General features: G+C 36.7%; 1 protein-coding gene across 1 annotated transcript in view; it reads left to right on the forward strand.

Moving 5' to 3' along the window:
• Window positions 1-2187: 2187 nt before the first annotated feature.
• The window catches only part of AQR (aquarius intron-binding spliceosomal factor), a 57236-nt gene continuing 39125 nt past the window's right edge, over window positions 2188-20298 (forward strand). Inside the window, exons 1-15 of the mRNA XM_082762096.1 lie at window positions 2188-2296; window positions 3150-3206; window positions 3916-3956; window positions 5027-5062; window positions 7355-7475; window positions 8820-8960; window positions 10982-11050; window positions 11591-11691; window positions 12373-12449; window positions 13815-13879; window positions 14949-15065; window positions 16006-16119; window positions 16935-17038; window positions 17532-17634; window positions 18673-18793. Coding sequence (XP_082618222.1) covers window positions 2213-2296; window positions 3150-3206; window positions 3916-3956; window positions 5027-5062; window positions 7355-7475; window positions 8820-8960; window positions 10982-11050; window positions 11591-11691; window positions 12373-12449; window positions 13815-13879; window positions 14949-15065; window positions 16006-16119; window positions 16935-17038; window positions 17532-17634; window positions 18673-18793 — 1351 coding nt within the window. The 5' untranslated portion in view covers window positions 2188-2212. The remainder of the gene's footprint in view (window positions 2297-3149; window positions 3207-3915; window positions 3957-5026; window positions 5063-7354; window positions 7476-8819; window positions 8961-10981; window positions 11051-11590; window positions 11692-12372; window positions 12450-13814; window positions 13880-14948; window positions 15066-16005; window positions 16120-16934; window positions 17039-17531; window positions 17635-18672; window positions 18794-20298) is intronic.

Genomic DNA, 20298 nt, shown 5'->3' on the forward strand with positions numbered 1-20298 from the left:
TACTGTACTATCATAGGGCTAATGTAACTAAACAATACCGCTTACAGAGAAATATTTAATACATTACTTATAGGAGTGAGATCTTTATTGCTTTATTTGGCATTGCTACTGAGGGCTGTAATCATATGACCTACCATTAGGCATCTAATACTAGTTTCCAATACCAGAAGCTCATTCAAAGCACTTAAATGAGTCCTGATTTGCCCTCTGGAAGGACCTCTGTTTGACCTTTACGAAATTGACCTTTATGAAATTTAAGACAGCTAATCACACTGGGACATCCAAAGGCTGAAAGCACAGGAAACATGGATTCCTCCTTGAGCTTTCACAGTTTTGATACCATGTGGAAATTTGAGGGGTTTGATGCAACTGATGATCTATCGCAAACAGAGGTCAGTGGGTTTGAGTTAGCTTTGCAAAGCTGTTTTAGATAATTTATCAGCTCAATTCCAAAATTTATTTGCCTGCCTACTTTTTGGTATGGAAATAGCTCCTAAAATGTTGCCTTGTGGGTGGCACTTAGACATGCTACCAGAAAAGAAATTTGAGGACTAATTACTGTCATCTCTGATCCCAGGAAAACATCATAGCCTCTACTAAGTGTCCCATGCTGTCTCTTAAACACAAGTCAGACTTACAGCTCTCATCTGAAAACCAACTTTTTTGAAAGCCAAGGGGTTTTCAAGCTGTTACATTTCCACTTGTTCTGATACATACAAACATAAGCTACAGTGATTTCTGAAGTAGTCAGATATAATACAAGCTAATGGTGGAAGTTGGTGCTGCCTACAGTGTTCTTTCCAACACATTAGCTAGGGTGCTGCAACATGCTAACATGGCTCATCCAGCCAGCTCAGAGCTTGGGTAAATTTTACTCATAGTTTCTATATGTGTCCATGGATGCTAGATGGTGTACTAAGTGATGGAGAAAGGGCAAGTATAACTACCCTTTTGGTGTCAAGTGCAGATTTTGAAAAGCCTAAGTCAATCATGAAGCTGCAAACTCCAGACTAATTTAAAATAAGCATCTTAACTTGCTTACTTTTATCACAATTTAAGCGTCAGACAGGGTGCATCGGTGTAAGTCTATTTTAATAAATTGCTTTGCATTTGCATATTTTCATCCAATGCATGTTTCTCTAAAAGCTTCAATTATTAGACAAATAGTGTTCAGTCCTTGTTATTTAAAGAATTTGTTACCAGTACTTTTGTAACTTTTTTATTTAACTTGTTTCCATACAGAAAACTTACACCTTCTGGAAGCTTTAAAGCAAAGGCATGCAGTGGGCGTATTTATTTGAATACAGCCATGTCTGATCCTATTCAAGGCACTGTCATTACTTTTTCCATTCCCATTGCACATTCTAATTCAACTTCAAAAAGAATATTTAGTTTAACCTCTGCTTGAAGAAATGAAGTGGAGATCACCTTGATATCAAAACAAAGGAGGTCATATTTAAACAGACTTCAATGATATCTGCCTGGAAGTTTAAAGTATTCAAGTGGCAGGTGCTGGATAATGAGCAAAGAAACAAAGCACTGAAACCTCTCTAGAGATTCTGTTAAATTCCCCCCCTAATTAATCCATGTACCAAATAGAGTAGGCTAATTGCTAACAGGTCTAACTGATTACCAAATTGCCGACTTGTTTAAGCACGTAGTTTTTCCCTCTTACTTTTGCCTTCCCTCTCCTCCCCGAGTTTATAGGTGCACACACCGAACAGAACATGCAGCAGTGCTGGGATGGTGGTGCTGTCCGACATTAATAAGAACAGGTCCTTTCCACAGTACCTCCTGGACACTGTTTGGACCACAACTTTTGCTCTAAACAATAAAACAGGATCGCTCAGGCTTTCCATGCCTGGTTCCTTGGGTTATAGGGGCTGCTGGGCTCCACCTCGGCCTGCCCAGGCGGGTGCAACTCCCCTCAGGCTTTTCGGGTCTCCCTGTCCTTTCCTCGCCGGGGGGCGCTGCCCCGCCGCCACCGGCCGGGTGCGGGCTGCAGGACCGGGAGGGCGCGGCAGGTGGCGACACCGCATCCCCTCCGTCCCCCCCGCCCGGCCGTCGCGCCCCGGAACCGCTCCGTACCGCTGCTGCCTTCCGCTCCCCTCGGCTCCGGGAGGCACGGGGCTGGGGCCGGGAACAGGAACGGGACCGGGTCGGGGCAGGGGAGGGGAGGGAGAGGCACCGGCGCTGCCCGGCGGGTGCTGCGATGGCGGCGCCGGCGGCCTCTGCGCCGCCCAAGAAGATCGTGGCGCCCACCGTATCGCAGATCAACGCCGAGTTCGTCACCCAGGTGGGCACGGCGAGGAGGGACCGGGGGGGTCCCCGCGGGCTGGCTGAGCCGGGTCGGGGTTTGGAGAGGCTGCCGCTGCTGCTCGGGAGCCCGGCCCCGCTGTGCGGCGTGGCAGTGCCAGCGCCTCGTTTAAATGGCCGCTGGAAGCCGCGGGTGTCGGGGAGGGCCGCGGAGGTGCTTGAGGGCCTGTGTCACCGCAGGGAAGCGCATGTGCCCCTAAACGTTCAGACTAGAGCTCTGTAAAAGCAATCAGGTCTGTCGCAATGTGTAAACAGCGGCTGGCTGTGCCTCGTAGCTGGTACGTAAAGTAGCTTCACAGGTGCTGAAAATCCTGCTTTCCATCCTCCTCTACAGCACGGAGAAGTGTGGTTAAAGGGGTCCAGGAAGGCCTTGGCGGCACAGCTTGGTAGCGATGCAGGGGCGGCTCCAGCGGTAGCCCTGCAGTGTTAGGCCCTGACCTGCTGCCTTCACCTCTGCCTGAGGCTTGCAGGCTGCAGTTTGCAGCCACTGAAAACTCCTGGTGTATTTTGGAGGGATTTGTTAGGGGTAGCCTAACCAAAATAACAAAAGAAGGTGTTTACTATATAATGGTAACATCAGAAACTCTTACAGAGTATCACGCTTCTTTCAGAAAATGTTTATATGTAGAACATTAAGTGGTTGAAAAGCACTGCTGTTGGAAAAACAGCATTGGTGTGCGTAGTTAAACCTGAAATTCAGAAAAAAAAAAAAAAAGTGAAATAAAGCATGGGGATTGGATCTGTTACAGAGCTATTCTGTCATTACAATTGAAAATAAACATATTTGCCTTTTTTTTTTTTTTTTTTTTTTTTTTTTTTTCTTTTTCATATAGTTAGCAAATAAATACTGGGCTCCACATGTGAAGAAAAAATTGTGCTTTGATTCAAAGGTAAGAACTCCTACCAGAACTGTGCCAGGGTGTGAAAGAAGGAAGATCAATGATATTCTGTCATGCTGACCTCTGATGATGCCTATATTGTAGAAGAGTATGGGAGACTGTTTGAAAGGTCACCAGTTACTTAACACACTGTAGTTACAAGTTGGTTGTTATTTATTTGAAATTTAAAAATGTATGCACTGTTGTGATGATATGTAATAGCAGCACATTTTTTTTGTGTGCTATATGTTCAGTTTATTTGAGCGAAGAAGCTGAGTGTAAAAGATGTCTGAGGAGATATTCTTAAAAATCAATGGATGAAAGATACATGCAATACTTAACTTAAAAAGCTCTTCAGAGAGTTTTGAGTGGACAACTTGAATGCTGTTCAGGTGGATATCTGTGTTTTTAATGTTTAAAGCTTGGCCTAATACGTTTGGTTTTGTGATGGCTTTCTGTAGTGCATATTTGATTCTGTATCATTAGGTGCTTTTTTTTTTTCTTTTTCCTCCCTAAGTTGATTCATTTTCTTTGTCAGAAATATATGTCTGTGAAGGTTTTGGTCTCATCAGAGCTGAGACTTACCTGTTATGACGTATTTCATCAAATAGCACTAAGCAGAGAGTAACTAATACAGAGTAACTTTGACTGCGTTAAATATCTTAATGCATTTTTAATAATTTCATGAAGTATAAACTTTTTGAATTACTCTTCCCCATAGGTTATTGAAGATGTATATACAAAAGAAATTGTCAAGTCAAAGTAAGTATACTAGCATAAACATTTACAAACAGTATAGTATAAACATGTGCAAAGTATACTAGTCAGTTTCATATAGACTAGCATTCCATCATTGTTGCAGTTGTTTCTAATGTTCCATAGAATTCCTTGAAATTCTGTATTTGAAGCAAGTGAAGATGGCCCAAGTTCATTCTAGTAATTTAATCCTTATATTTTTTTCCAAGTCTGAATGTGGTAAAAAGAAAGCTCATGAGCTCATTCTCCTTGAATATGAGGGTTGGACGTAATATTGTTTGGTTCCTTGATCTGCTAGTATGTTGTGATTTGTGTTAGTTTTGTGTTGTGGTGGTTATAGAAGGCTGGTCCCTCCTTTGTCACTGAGGTATGTAAAGAAAAAAATCAGTTAAGGATTGTGGTGCCCCTAGCTTTTTTGTTTTTTGTAATTATTATAATTAGCGAGAGTGTCATTTCAGTAAGTTTTAATGTTAGATGATGGAGAAAAAAAAATCTCGATAAACTCTTTTCTACAGCTTTGTGTATAGAAAAGAGTAGTAACCAAAGCTATTTGTATCTATTCTTCTGAAGTTTGAACTCTGGAGATAATCCTATTTGTGATTGCTTTATGAAAGTCATCAAAAAATTGCCATGAAGAATCAGAGCAAGCTTGCAGTTCCATTGACTGAGAAGTGATACCATTACAAACTGAATAAATATTTAGTTGTAGTTTTCCAGAATACTCGGTCAGTTTCCAGCAATTTAATGTCTTCAAGACTGTTGGAAGTGGTGTCTTCATACTTAAAAAAAAAAAACAAAAAAAAAACAACTAATTTTTTTAATATGTAAATTCATTGGTTACTTAATGATCCTGCATGAACTTTAGCTTTCACAATGTTATAGCAGTTAAGCACTGTATTCCAGTGATTGCTGTTGCCTAGAAATGTATATGTGTGTGGGGGGGAAGATACCTTCTAGATGCTTCAATCAGTTTTGTTATATAAGAGTGTGTGTGTGGGGGGGGGAGTAGCTAAGCTAAGATGTGCGTGGGAGGCTTTCTTTTCTATGTTAATTGATTATTTTTTTTCCTTTTTTAGGTTTGCTATTAGAAAGATAATGCTTCTTGAATTCAGGTAAACTTAAATGAGTGAAATTTAAGTTGTTTTTCTGTAGGAGCACATAATGATGAGAAGCAAATGCAGAACAGTGAATTTGCTTGAAGGTTGTATACTCATTTGCTTACTAAAGCCTTGAACACATAGGAAAATTGAGTGAGGAGAGTTGAATTTTAGGAGAAAATAGTTTCATAAGTAACATCAGAATATCTTGTTTTATGACTCTGAATTTCTAGTATAAATGAAGCACCAAGGAACAGAGTAGGAATGAAATAGGTGAAAAACTTGGGTCTGTAATTTGAAATGTGTCATTAAGTGGTAAATCAGCACTCGGTGAAGTCAGTGGAAGTTTTTTGTGTTAAGTCTTCCTGCAAGGGTAAAAAATTTGCTGCAACACATTCATCATGAAATTTTCTTCATTTGAAAAGAAATTAAGTCTGTTTAGAAGATTCTTACAACTACTTTAGACTTTTTTGGGCTTGCTTAGCATTCTAAAATGGTGTAAAACACATTTGCAATTTTACATATTTACAAATGGAATATTTAGTATTCTGGTTGTCTCAAATCTTATGAGAAGGCAGAATGAGATGGGTTTTTGTTGGGATGGTTTCTTTGCTTGGAAAGGCTGAAATATATTAGTACCACTAACTGGAAAAGTAGGATAAACTTTATTTTGCTTTCTTTAATAGAAAAGGCATAAGAGCAAATGGAAGCTATGATTTTGGGTTTGACAAACAGTGCACTGGTAGCATGCCTGTTCTGGAATCTGCGTGAAAGCAATACCATGGAGTTAGTCTTTTTAATCCTTTCTGTGAACATTCTTAATGTTACCGGCTTGTAATGTAATTTAAGTACTTCCTGGTGTATAGCCCCATCTACTGCCATTCGTCCTGTAAGTTGTTTTTCTCTCTGTTTTTTTTTGCTTCTTTCCTCATCTGTCCCTTAAGTTCTCTTGCCACATCCTATGTACAAAATACATAGGATTTTCCTATTCTCCATTCATGCTCATATATGTTTATCCTCACTTGGGGGTGTTACTGTTTTTATTATTATTATTATTGAGATATATGGAAGTTTATTAAAATGCCCGGGAGAAAATGAAGTATGGAACTCTCTCTGGATTTTGTGGATGTTCTTCCCCTACTGTTGGCAGATTCAAGCTCTTGGGACGCAGTATATGTTCCATGTTGAATATGCCTCTGAAGTTATCTCAGCTGCTCTATTTGATGCTATGCATTCTGGCTGAGCCCCCAGAAAGTATCAATTCTTGTCTGACCCTTAACTGAGTCTTCCGGTCCTGGCTACATACAAGCCCTTTCTGCCTTTTTTCTCCACTGTCTCTGGTACTTGTCTTACCTGAAGTGATTGAAGTAGCTTACTACATCAAGAAAATAGTAAGTTGTGGAAAGTAAATAAGTAAAACTGGATTGTCTCAGGAAGGGCAAAAAGAATGTTAGAGCTGGTATTAAGAGGAGAGCAGGTGAACAACTGGCCTGAGAAGAAGCAAGATGTTCTGATGGCATAGGGTGCAAGTACACTGTTGAAAAGGTTGAATTTAGAGATTGCCTCCTTGGGAGTAGCTATCCTGTGTAGGTTCAATTGGTAGTTAGAAGAGGGCGACAGTTGTGTGTCCAAATTGCTCCTCATCTCCAAGCTCTAATTCTAAGCGTTTCTTCTGTGAGAAATGTGCCATGTTAATGAAGAAGAAGTGCATGTTGCTAGGAAGCTGCTATTTCCCAGTGTCCAGTAATTTTTCCTACTTTCTTGAAATCACTTGATCTCTCCCATAATAAAGTTTTTTAGTTACACTATTTTATTTTTTTTTTACTACCTTTATATGATGATTGCAAACAAAATCTCTGGATGATTTTATTTTTTTTTTATAGTAAGAGGTGTTTAATATTACAAATAGTGTTATACAGTAGTTGTCTTTTACATCTTATGCTAGAAGTGCTGTAAGTGACGTTCTTTAGACAAGCAGGTTTTGTTTTTTCATTCTGGAAAATCAGTATGAATTCACGTTCTGACTTTGCATTGAGCTATGGCTACTTAGCACATTTGAAATCCTCCCTGAGTTGTGTTTCTTCCTGATGAGAACTCATCTGTCTCTTGTAGCAGTTATCTGAGCTGAGCCTGCCATTAACAAGTTATGCTGCAGTGACCTAGATGAGGGGTAACTTCAGGAACTATTCACAAACTACAAAAATGGCAAAAAGAAAAAAACCAACCCTGTGGATAAGTGCTTTTTCACATGAGTGACAGATTATGTGGGTGGCAGCAACTAATGAAATATTCTTTGTCTCTTCACAGCCAGTACCTTGAAAATTACCTATGGATGAATTATTCTCCAGAGGTGTCCAGTAAGGCATATTTAATGTCAATCTGCTGTATGGTGAATGAGAAGTTCAGAGAGAATGTCCCTGCGTGGGAGGTAACCAATTACAATTACAGTTAGAATTGACTTTTATCCACAAGTTGCAGCTTCTGCAGTGTGCTCACTTACACTGACAGAAGGTAGCAAATCTTGTAGTGTTAATGGTAAATGGTTCCTCAGCTGGAATGTCTCGTATGGTATTTTAAAGTGTGTGTTCTTTTCTGAGAAGGCAGGGGATGGATGGAAGATCATCCGATCTTCCATCGGAAAAGATGATTCTTTTCGGTGCATGAGTCTTTTGTTCTGCTGCATGATGCTTTTACATCAGCAGTGTTTGCTTTTTTTGGCACTCAACAAGTCTGGCATTTGCAGAGAAGTTATTTCTCTGATATTGAAAGAAAAGAGAGAATTTGTATATCTGTGGGTATAAGAAGGCATGGCTGGCAGTCTGACATTTTAACTAATACTGTCTTGCTTAAAATCTGTGTATATGGTTTTGTAGCTTTTCTGCATGAAATTTATCATAAAGTAATCTCTTATTCTGCTTCTATTTATACTGTTTTGTGTAGTAGTAGGTTCAGAAATAATGTGTTGTTCTACAAATAGTTCAGTTCTCACAGGACATCCCAATGACATGAGCCTACTTAGAAATTCTATGCAAGCATCACTTTAGAAGCACACTTACTCTGGTAGTTGTGCTATCACTTCAGTTCCAGCAAAACACAAAGGATTAATAACTTGGGCATATGATGTCTGTGTCTTCTATTTTGCTTTGGTGTAGGTGCTAGAAGCAAAATGACAGGTGCATGTAACCATCCAAGCAGTTTAGTTAAATTTGTTATTTGGTATGTGGCCGCCCTTTTAAAGAAACTATTGCCATAGTTACTGACTATCTTTTTCTGTCTGAGGCAGTTGAATGCAAGGTCCACAACTGTAGTTAATCTTTGTTGTTTTTACTTGCTTGCTTTTTCTAGATCACTAAACAGCTGCTATAGTTTTGGCTAAAATCTACCAATTCTGTGGATCTAAAGGAATTTTTCTAACCTGTGTCATTTTACAGTAATACTGTGTGATCATCAGTTGAGTGTTTCCATAACACAACCCACTCCACTTGCTCTTCTTGTTCAGTTTGTCTTATGCATCACCTGTGTTAGAGGCCAAGCAGAATGCAGCAGTTCCTCTAAGCTCTCCTGTCTATTGGGATTCCCTAATAGGAGGATATTGTAAGAGGATATCAAGTGTTTTGCTTGCTCTGCCTGGTCAGAATAAATGACAGAGAGAGAAATAAATCCTTCTTCCTTTTACAGATTTAAACAAACCTGGAGGTCTCAATCTATGTTATGTGAATGAAGATAATTTGTATCACCTTGACTCACGATTAACTTTCTCTTTTATTCCTAGACATTCAAAAAAAAGCCAGAACACTTTCCTTTCTTCTTCAAATGCATATTGGAAGCGTCACTGGTTGAGAATGACAGTGAATTCTCTCTGCATGAACAAACAGTCCTCCTGCTTTTCCTTGATCATTGCTTCAATAGTTTGGTACGTTAAAAGCAACTAATACGTGTGGTTACACCATTCTGAGTTAGCAGCAATTTAGTTTTAGTAATTCCTTAAGAAACAGATAAAGCAAAATTTCCATTTAGAGACAATGGTGGTACTGAATGGCTTTTACCCTTTTTGACACTTGCTTTGTTTCTGTCACCACGTTTATGTTGACACAACATTGTAAGAGACTAAAAATTTGGAGTAATGACACTTACTGCAATTTAGAGACATATTTCAAATTGTGCTTAAAAATGTTTTTATTTAAAAAGGTGGCTTACCCTTAAAAGCAAATTTGTTACTACTGTACTTTTTTAGTTTTGTTGCCAAATTGCAACATTGCAACCATTGTTTTTTTATTAACAGTTGAGACAGATGGCAGACTTATTAGCTTTTGAAATTAGGTTTTAGGTAATATTTGTCTGCACTTTTTTGAGTTAGTCTTAAGAAACCATTTGGCCAGATTGTGTTCTTAGTCTATAGTAAAAACTGGGCACAGTTGTTGATCCTAGTTTGCAACTGTGGAGAGTAAAATAAAAGTCTTTTATATCAGACATGGTACTGTTACCTCTCTTGTAACTGGACTTTGTGTTAGATGTAGGATGTATCGGTCAAAATCAGGGTTTGCACAAGCAAAGAACTAAATAGTGTCTCACAAACAAAGCAATTGAGGAAGTGTGTGATTTGATTTTGGAATTAGGGATGATCATTGGAGCCAGTAATCAGCATCACCCTCATGTGTCTAGTTTATTAATCTTCCTTTTCAAGGAGAGTTTGATAGTGACTCTATGTTGTCCTGTCTGCAGGACATTTATCATAAAACACAATATGTAAGCTGGTATAAACGTGCTTGCAAAAGCATACTTCTATTAGAAGCTATACTTCTTTGTGAGGTGCAGAACAGGATAGTCACAGTGATGTTTTAAATAGGGAGCACCAAAGTGTGAAGTTTCAGAATGCTGAATACGGAACATTTGTCCCTGAAGATATATTTAAGATATTGGTGGAAGTTAGGCCCTGGAATGTGCCCAGAAAAGGGCTACGAATCTGGTGAAGGGCCTGGGACACAAGTCCTATGAGGAGCAGCTGAGGGAGCTGGGGATGTTTAGTCTGGAGAAGAGGAGGCTCAAGGGAGACCTTATTGCTCTCTACAGCTACCTTACAGCTCTCTACAGGTGTGAGGAGATGGGGGTCGGCCTCTTCTCACAGGTAACTAGTGATAGGACTAGAGGGAATGGCCTCAAGTTGCACCAGGGTAAGTTTAGGTTGGAAATAAGGAGACATTTCTTCTCAGAAAGAGCAGTCAGGCACTGGGATGGGTTGCCAAGGGAGGTGGTGGTGTCACTGTCCTTTGGGGTGTTTAAGGAAAGGTTGGACCTGGTACTTACGGACATGGTGCAGTGGATGATATTGGTGGTAGGGTGATGGTTGGATCAGATGATCTTGAAGGTCTTTCTCAACCTTAATGATTCTATGTTTCTTCAGTAGTTAAGGAAAGAAGCAAAATTTTGTGGATGCAGATCATAGGCAGAAAAAGAGCATTGAATTACAGAGAAATTTGGTATTTTACAATTAGAAGAATGTAGATGAAGTGGGAGAAATTTGATAATTGAGGGGCTTACCGAGACCTCTAGAAGAGATTTTAAAAAGAATTGAGTAAAAAGAAAGCAGATTAAGAAAACTCAGAAGGACAAGAAATGACTGAAGAAATAACATCAGTTCTCAGCTTCTATCCTAAAATACTTACCTGGATAAAGCCCCTCATAAAGTATTAAGAACTGACAGAATCCATGAAAAGAACCTAAAATGAGAAAGTCATCAACAATTTTAAGAGTTACCGGGGAGAGATACTGTGTAGTTTCTTTTCAGGAAATTGTGAAATCTAATATTGCAACATACATATACTTTGATGGTACTGTCTGTTGATCCACTTTGTAAGAATATACTTGTAAGACTGGCACATGAGAAAATACAAGAGCTCTTAAAAAGCACCTTTTATGTCTCTGACTTTCTAACAGGAAGTGGATTTGATCAGAAGTCAGGTGCAACAGCTAATTTCCTTACCAATGTGGATGGCTCTACAACCTGTAAGCATAACACTGTAAACTGGCAGTGATCTTCTAGGCAGTATGGGAGTCCTGGGGTGTGAATTGTATAGTGAGTGTTATTTGTCTAATGTATGAAGCTACCTACATTACTGTGGTATTGTATTTTTGGTAAAACTCTCTTTTCCGTTTGCTGTAAATTTCCTTGTAATTGTATTTTTCATTTGTATTTGTTGTTCTTTTTTTTTTTTTTTCATAAAACAAAGCTTTGATGCTTATAGCATTTCTGAGCTATAATTTGTAGACAAGGACATGAGAACACTGGGACTGGGAAATGGGTCTGCTGTGTGGGAACAGAAAACACCGGAATAGGGAAGGGAGGAATAATACCAAAAAGACAACTGAGAATGATAAATGCAGTGGGACTGGATTAACTGGCACTATGCGGATATGTATCAGTGGTTTCTATGGTATTTCTCAGAATTAGTACTTGGGATTATTGAGACTCTCAATACTTACTTCCCTTGTGAAAACAGGGGAATTCTTAATTCTTGGTGAATTAATAGCATTTTACCTTTTCAGAAACGACTGGAACAAGAGCTGAAAAAGACACCAAAACTAAGAAAATTCTGGAATCTAATTAAGAAAAATGATGAGAAAATGAATGAAGAGGCAAGAACGCAGTATGTTACAGAAATCTTTTTATTGTATTAAAGTCTAAACCCTTAATGGATTTATTATAATTCAGCTAAGTGAAGTTGTTTTAATAATAATATGTATAGTATAAAAACAAATAAACTAAAACCTCTAATGATTGCAAATAAGGATTGATCATCTGTGATCTCCTGGAAACTTTTGTTTTCCAGTAGTCTTTATGCAAAATAATATTAAAGAACTTAACATTTTATTTGATCAGTGAATTCATGATTCCAAATTTTAGAGCTATAATGTGCGTATGAGAATATTTGTATAGTTACTCATGTATTTTTTATGACCTTCAGCAAAGATTTAGCTCTTACTTGAACAGCTATTAAAGTGTGTGAATAATCTTGTGCGTATCTTAACAAAGATAAGTGTTCCAAAACTTTTTGGTGTCACAGTGTAGTAAAGTGCAGGTGGTAGCCTATTTCTCTATTACTCAGTAGAAGCATGGCTTGTTAATCAATTTTGTGCTGGAAGTTAAAAATACAGATTCTGCTAATCTGTCTGCCCAAATGAAAGGAGAAAAGTTATCATCTAAACAGTTTAGGTATGGTTTCAAGCAAACTTATCATTATACAAATGTTAAAGCAGCTAATTTTGATAAGGTGTACTTCTAGTCTGCATTTCAGAAGTGTTAATACTTTTGTCATGTCTCATTTTAGAGCCTATCGGGAGAGAAGATTTCTGTCACAGCTCATTCAGAAATTTATTTCTGTGCTGAAATCAATACCCATCTCAGGTAACTGTGGTTCTTCTGTTATTATATCATCTGATAATCAGCCTTAAATTTTTCTCTGTTTTTGAGAAGAAACTACTCCTTAGGATACCAACCTGACATTGGAGACCTTATCTATATAGGGTTTTAGTGAAAGACTGAATGGATTTCATGTCAAAATTAGTACTCAAATTTTCATATGCTTTAAAAATGAAATAGCAGAAAGCTACCTTAAATCTCCTCTACTTCTTTTCAGTATGGACTTAAAAATATATTTTGGGGAAGTGATATTCTTCATTGCTTGCTTATACCCTTACAGCATTAAAGCATTTTAGTGCGTACTTAGTTGTCCTGTTAAACAGATGTTATAAATGCATATCATAAGTATATATTCTCTCACTACTGTTCTCTATGGTGAGAACAAAAAGCTAAGTGAACTGAAATTCTGTAAGATTTGACTGCTCTTGATTTATAAATCATTGTGACAAGCAAAATTACATGCTTGCCTGATTTAGAAAGGAAAAGTGTTTCTACAGGAAGGCATTAGCCTTTTGACAAAAAAAAAAAAAAGCTTATTGTACTTCAAGCACAGCACTGTAGTAAATCAATCACTGAGTAAAATCAATTCTCAAAGTTCTGCTTTTGCTTTTGAGAGCTGAAGTTTGCTAAGTGTTTTCCTGAGCTGTACAGGAATTTCTGTGTATTGGGATTTCCTCAAAAATGATACCTAACACCTCCCATCTTCCCGCTTATGCAAAGATCAGTCTTACAAAGACTTAGAGTAACAGTTAATGCTGGGGGCTTTAGGAAATAGATGTTCATTAAAGTAGATTTGGTGTTATGTTTTGACTTGATCTTAAAAGCTCCTCAGCAGTCCACCTAAAGACTCTACATACTGCTTTTGTCATTGTGCAGTGTAGCCCTTGATGCTTCGTTTGGTGAAGTTCCAATGTAAAATGGATAAGATACTGGTGAAAGTACCACTTTCTAGATCATTTTTGTTTCCTTTTAGATCTAAGATGGCTCATCTGACTGCTTCATTAGAAGAAAATCTTAACACCAATTTCACTTCTATTTCACACTATATTAAGTGCTTCATTTAAGTGTTTTCACAAGATCATAAAATAGTTGAGTTTGGACGTTTAATAAATTCCCTTTTAAAAGTCTGGTTCCATTACTTTTCTATATCCAAAAATCTTCTAGTTTGCAGTGAAGGAAAGGATTGTGTCTGCAAAAGAGAAGAAGGTACTAGTTAGTTTTCTAATCTCATTATAAGGTGATACTGTATTAATACTGTGTATTAGCAACATTTAATATATTTTTAAAGAATAGTTAAATATAAGCATATTATGGTGTGAGTCAATTACAAAGATTTTTATTTCTATCTAGGTCCTATTTCTATGGACAAAGTTCATTATTGTGAGAGATTCATTGAACTCATGATAGATCTTGAGGTAAGTTAAGTTGTTTCGGCCTGTTTCCAGGTATACTTTTCTAGGTTTTATATGCATAAAATTGTAATTGTAGCCTTATTCCAATTAATGGGTAGTTATATCACAGCTGTGCATATTATGGTTGCTTAATAGTAGTTTTCCATCTGTAACTAGGAGGTTGTAACAGTGGAGCTACACTGAGAACTAACATAATGTTTATAAATCAAATAAACTATTAGAGAAATCTAGGATACTAAATTGCTCTCTGAAGACTGTTAATGGGAATGGTAATAATTCCAGCAATTGAGGAAAATGTGTGAGGCTTTAATCCATTAGGATTAATCTGGGAGTGCTCCTCCCACAGCATGATAGGCTATTTAAAATATCTTTAGTGTTACGTATTACAATCCTAGAAAGCATCTGTAGTTCTGAAATGCAAGTTATTTCTATTTGACTAGAATTCATTATTTACAGGAAACAGTTCTGGTGATTTAGTTTTGTTACAGAATAATATGAGGAGGCCAAGTGAGGTTTTCTATCTGCAGGTACTGAGAAAATGGGACAACTTTAAGCTTCACGGTACCAGAATTAAAAGTAAAACATTAAAAGACCTTCTCACACAAGTAACAAATTATATTTTAAATAATTTGAGCTTTAGAAGACACTTTGGAATAAGACAGAATTTGCTGAAACAGTAATGACTGAAATGAGTGTAGAATGCACACATTTAAAACAATATTGCAGCAGTTTGATGTATCATGTAATACACAATGATTATACAGACATTTAGTAGTAGAACAATTGCTATAATTAATTTAGTTTTATTGCTAATAGGAGCATTCTGCCTTGTGATGAGCTTGTGCCATGCTACCAGACCTATAAAAGTCAGTGTTCATAGCAGCCTACCCACATAAAAAACAGGCACAGGTAAATGCTGCTTTAATATGAAGACCTCTGTTAGGGTATTAGATACGAAAATAACTGTGCAGCAATCTACCTTGATCTGCTTTCTTGAAATGGAAATTTGAGAAACTAAGATTTCTTAAATTTTGAAGAACTGCTTGTACTAACATGAGATTGTTTGCCACAGGCTTTGCTTCCCACACGACGCTGGTTTAACACAGTGTTGGATGACTCCCATCTTGTTGTTCACTGTTACCTATCTAGTCTTGCCAAGAGAGAGAAGGAAGGTCATCTCTTCTGCCAGGTGAAATAGGAAGTTGTTGAAAATAACTTACTTCATTCTGATGCAACTCTGAATATTGCAATTGCTGTATTTTATGTTTGATTGTTAAGACAGGTTTTTATGAATATTTCTGATGCATGCAAATCGTATGTTTATTTAAATCCTTCAGATAGTAGTCCCTTCTAAACTGTGTCTTTGTGTGTCTGTTTTTACATTTCTGGCTGTTTTTCAGCAGTTTTGAAAAGTACAACCTAGAAAGCAATGGAACTTATGGCTTGCTTTACCCCATGAATAACAGAAGTCATGTCACTAATGCATTCTTGCCTTTGTTTTGACCTCTGGCAGTTCTACAATGCAGATGTTATTCACTACTGTCCTTCATTTTACTCAGCTACAGACAGTATATTACTAAGGATCTGAAGATCTTTTCCCTTCTCTGCTTCTCAGCTGCTTTTCTTGAGGCTTACTGTCCCCGATCTCTGGCATGTGTTCAGTTATTCTGAGGGTCGATGAAACAGAAAGCCAGCAACACATCTGATTGACAATATGTAACTTGGAAGAAGAAAATCATTGAAAAGTAGGATTAATTCCAGGGCTGGCATCAGAGAGGGCAGGAGTGAAGCAAGACCTCTCCCTTTTGATAGCAGCAAGCCAGAGGTTGAATTCAGTGTCTCTGAACCTCTGGCTAGGTCAATGTAGTATACTTAGTTTCTAATACTGATTTGTAGAAGAAACAACTTTGGCCATGGTCTGTGCTATAGTTTCTATGGCTTGATGAGATACCTACCAAAATTTTGCGCATCAACCAAATTTAGATACCAGTCCGTGGTCTGTTTCTTGAAGTACTCTGATAAACTTGTTTGTGCATGGTGCTCAGATTTGTTTGTTAAATGGTATTTTTTTGTTTGTGGTAAGGTGCCTCTTATTGTTAATCCACTAATTTGTATGCATAATGTCTCAGCTTTTAGATATGCTTAAATTCTACACTGGCTTTGAAATCAATGATCAGACTGGAAATGCTTTGACAGAGAATGAGATGACGACAATTCACTATGATAGAATTACTTCTTTACAGGTAAAGTGTTTAGGGGCGTGAATGGATGTAGTTGTTTTTTTTTGTTTGTTTTTTGTAGTTTTATACAACTCTTCTATGTACAAATTAGGCTATTTCCCAAAGCAAACCCCTTAATTTTTATGTTGAGTTTCAGGAATAGTTATAATTTGACTTTCTCTGCTATACGGAAGACTTAATTCACATATGTGACTAAGACTAAATAAAATGCTCTAGCAAAACACCATCACTTTTGATGTTTTTAAGTTAGGTGAACTGCACCCATTAAATCTGTTCAGAAGTGAACATTCAGTGCAGTAGGAACCCGATTTATGGTTATGCAGTAGGTGGCATCATTTCTTCAAGTTCAGTCCACACATGATAGCAATAATGGTACCTTCTACATAAGAGATAGAAAATAAAGATTCACATTGCCTATAGTCATATAAGGAAAGCTACGCTTACCAGAGTTTTTCACATCACTTTTGACAATAAAATTCAAGGAAGCATGGTTAAAATAAATTTGTTCCTTGTCTTCCTTAATTGTCTACAAGTCTACATGTCTGTCCCCTTATGTTTTTATTTTAATGACAGAACAAATGCTGATAGGTGGTGTATCAGAAAGACAGTATATCAGAAGTCCAGGAATAATAAATAGGTGGTGCTCAGAAAAATGGAGATTTCACCTGTTTTTTTTATTTCTAGTCTGAAATTGTCCACAGGGTACTTTGTGTTACAAATCAGAAGAAAACATTGTTTTGTACAAATATTTAGATTGTTGTTTAATTGCTTCATTAATGTGCTTACGTTCAGTTTTGGGGGGTTGGGTCTTTTTGTAGAGAACAGCATTTGCACATTTCCCAGAGTTATATGACTTCGCACTCTCAAATGTGGCTGCAGTAGATACTCGTGATTCACTGGTGAAGTTATTTGGACCCCTCAGGTAATGCATCAGAATGAAATTTAACATAAAATTGATGTTCTTTGTTCTCAGTTTTTTAATTTAACAAATTTTCTGTATGGCTTCTCACATTAGTAAGACTTTCTGTATGGCTTCTCACATTAGTAAGACCAATTCATATTTCTTCACTTTTGGAGCCTTTACATGTGTTGAAATAGGGAGAAATAGAGAGTTTGGGTCCACTAGTAGAAATTGGTAGTGAATTCTCAGAAATCCACTGTAAGAAAAATAACTTTTTCATTTTTTCTAATGTGAAGAAAAAGTATTAATTTCCTGGAAAATAGCTAGCTGTTTGTTTGTTTGTTTTAAATAAAGGTTATTTACTATAAGGCAATTACTGCTACAGTTATTTTAATTTAGCTTTTTTTCACTCTCATGAAATTTCGTAGTTGTACTTTAAAAAAAAAAGATACTCATAACCTGTTTTTCACAGGTTTTCAGTATTTGTCACTAAAGTTTATCTTCTATTATGCAGCTCAAACACGCTCCACCAGGTGGCATCATACCTCTGCTTACTGCCTCCTCTTCCTGAAGGGAATGACACTGGCTACGAAAAGGATTTTCTGCTAGAGCTGCTGGTAAAACTGCCATTCATATAATTTAGCAACTAAACTGTAGTAAAGTAGCTATTTAGCACCTCTTGTTAAATCACCAGTGAACCACAGCAGTGCTATAACAGTAAAGTAGACACTAAGATGGGGTTTTAAACCATATAAATTAAATATTTGGAAATGTTAATGTATAAAAGTAGTTTTCGTAAGAAATTAGTATACTTGGCGTAACTGTAAAGGTCAATAAGCAAAGCCAAGCAACAGTTTTGTGTTCTTCCAGAAAAGTTATTTATATAGTCACTGTTTTTCTCTTTTAAAAACAAAAAATGCTAAAATAAATCTAGCTGCCCATTATCTGTTTGGTTTCCCAAACCTATTTGTAACACCATTTCATGCACAAGATTTTTATTTTTGGATATTCAGTGTATTAACAGTTACTGTAGGTATCAAATACTGATATTAGAATCAATATTAGAAAGGTGTATTTGTTTTCAATGTCTTTCAGAACTCTCTTTTGTGGTTGCTTTTTTCCTTCAAAAATGTTTATATGATTTTTCTAAGTATTAGGTAGTAGGAATATGATGAGTACTGATACTATGAAGAGATGTTTGTTCAGCTGACAGTATAGTAATATTGATTTATTTTTTTTTTTTTATTCTCCCTGATGGAATTAAGAGTAGCTATTGCTGGATGAGCAATGCTACACTTAGCTATTGAACATGTGCTTAATGCAAAAAATATATAATTTTTAAATTCATTTTAATTAGATTCTCTGCAAAGTATGCACTGAGTATTTTCGGTTCTGTTGTGCCATTTTTCATCAGGTGATTGTTTGATTCCAGAGCTATGATAGATAGTTGGAATATCTTTCAATGCAATTGTATATTTATTATTATTATTATTATTATATTTATTATAATTGTTATATTTAATTGGGAGAAAAAAAGTTATTAAAACAGGAAATGGCCAATGAACACCAGCGTTCTTATGGATTAATACTAGTGTTTCAAAGATAGCTTTATTGTTCTTTTTTCGACTTTTAAATGTTCTAAATGCATCCTTTAGGTTTCCCGTCATGAGAGACGAATATCTCAAATTCAGCAACTCAACCAGATGCCTCTGTATCCCACGGAGAAGATTATTTGGGATGAAAATATTGTCCCAACTGAATATTATTCTGGAGAAGGTATGATAAGTGTTCAGTAAAGGCAGAACAGGGCAGTAAATGCTCTAAAAAGCAGTTCTGATATCTGTGCTTATCCTGTCTTCGGAACTTATGCAGCAATTGGCACGTTTCAGTATCTTAGGGAAGGGTCAGCTTTCAGATTTTTGACATGTGACTCAAGAACTCTGACGTGAAATTGTTAGTGAAAAAATAGTATATTTCAAGAAAAATCCAAGAGTTTGTGTTCACATAAAGCCAATTCTTTACCTGTAAGCTGGGCAACAAATACACTATACCTCCACATGGTTTCAGTGAGGTGAAACAGGTTTTAAATATGCAGCAGAAAATCAGTGCAAAAGACTAGTGCAGAGTATGTTTCTGGTTTGAACAGAGTGTATTCTATACCCTTGTCCGTATAAATTTCATACAGAAGTGGGCTTTTTGTGTGGATATAAGACTTAATAAATTTTGTTAAGCAGATATAGTTTAGAGGGGTGATTTCTTTATGAAGCACCAATGATGATTAGAAAGATAGACATTTGAATCTTAACCACTTTAGGTAACGTAGGTTTATGGACAACAGAGGATCTTTTGCATACATATATGATACAAATACCATTTATATATCTGCCCAAGAAGAGATGTTTCTTTTCTGTGTTCTTTAAAGCAGCAAAATTCTTTTTGTCTGAAACTTAAAGACAACTAATTTAGCCTGAGAAAGAGATATTTCTTTAAAATAAATAAATAAAACGGGAGAGAAGAGTATCTGTCTGATAAATGCTGTGCAGCCATAAGAGGAGTTGCTTCAGGCCCTGCCCTTTGTGCATATAACTAGCTTTACAGGACAGGGCTTGTTACTTGGTGTTGGGAAATGTGTTAAAGGATTTTATCACCATGTAGCTTTCCAGAATAGAAGTTGTATTCTGTTGCCTTTCTTTACTGCCAATATATCTCAGAACACGTGAAAGCCAGTGTGTAGTACTGGTTTCAAGGATAATATTGCATGTTACAAATGCCTGATGCTTTCACAGGTGTTAAGCACAGGTATCAAACTGGAAGAGTAGTCCAGTAATGATAAGTAACATTTAACAATTTTTATTATGGCAGATTCACATCTAAGACTACCTTAAGGGTATGCAAGTAGTTATGTGGACTTCTCTAGGAGTTTTGATACTCCTTGATACTCTTAAATCTAATTTTCCTATGTTTTCATTTTCACTGAAAAATCTATAATCATTAACAAACTTTTGGGAAAAGTTGTTTATTCAAAATTGATTTATTGGCTTAAATTTTTTTGTCTACATTAGTGATTTTTGTGGTTTTTAATAAACATAAAGGATTGGAGTCAGAGAATTGCTGTTTAATGCATTGTTTACTAGTAAATGAGCCTTTTTAATGCTGGTTTAATTGTTGAATTGCAAGGTACAATTACTTTACATTACATTTGTTTTTTTTTCGCTTGTTTGTTTTGGTTTGGTTTTCATAAAGTCATTTTCATGGGAGTCTGAAAACTGCAAAAGATTCAG

The sequence above is a fragment of the Aythya marila genome (genome assembly GCF_965140915.1).
Source record: "Aythya marila genome assembly, chromosome: 5".
Lineage (NCBI taxonomy): Eukaryota > Metazoa > Chordata > Aves > Anseriformes > Anatidae > Aythya > Aythya marila.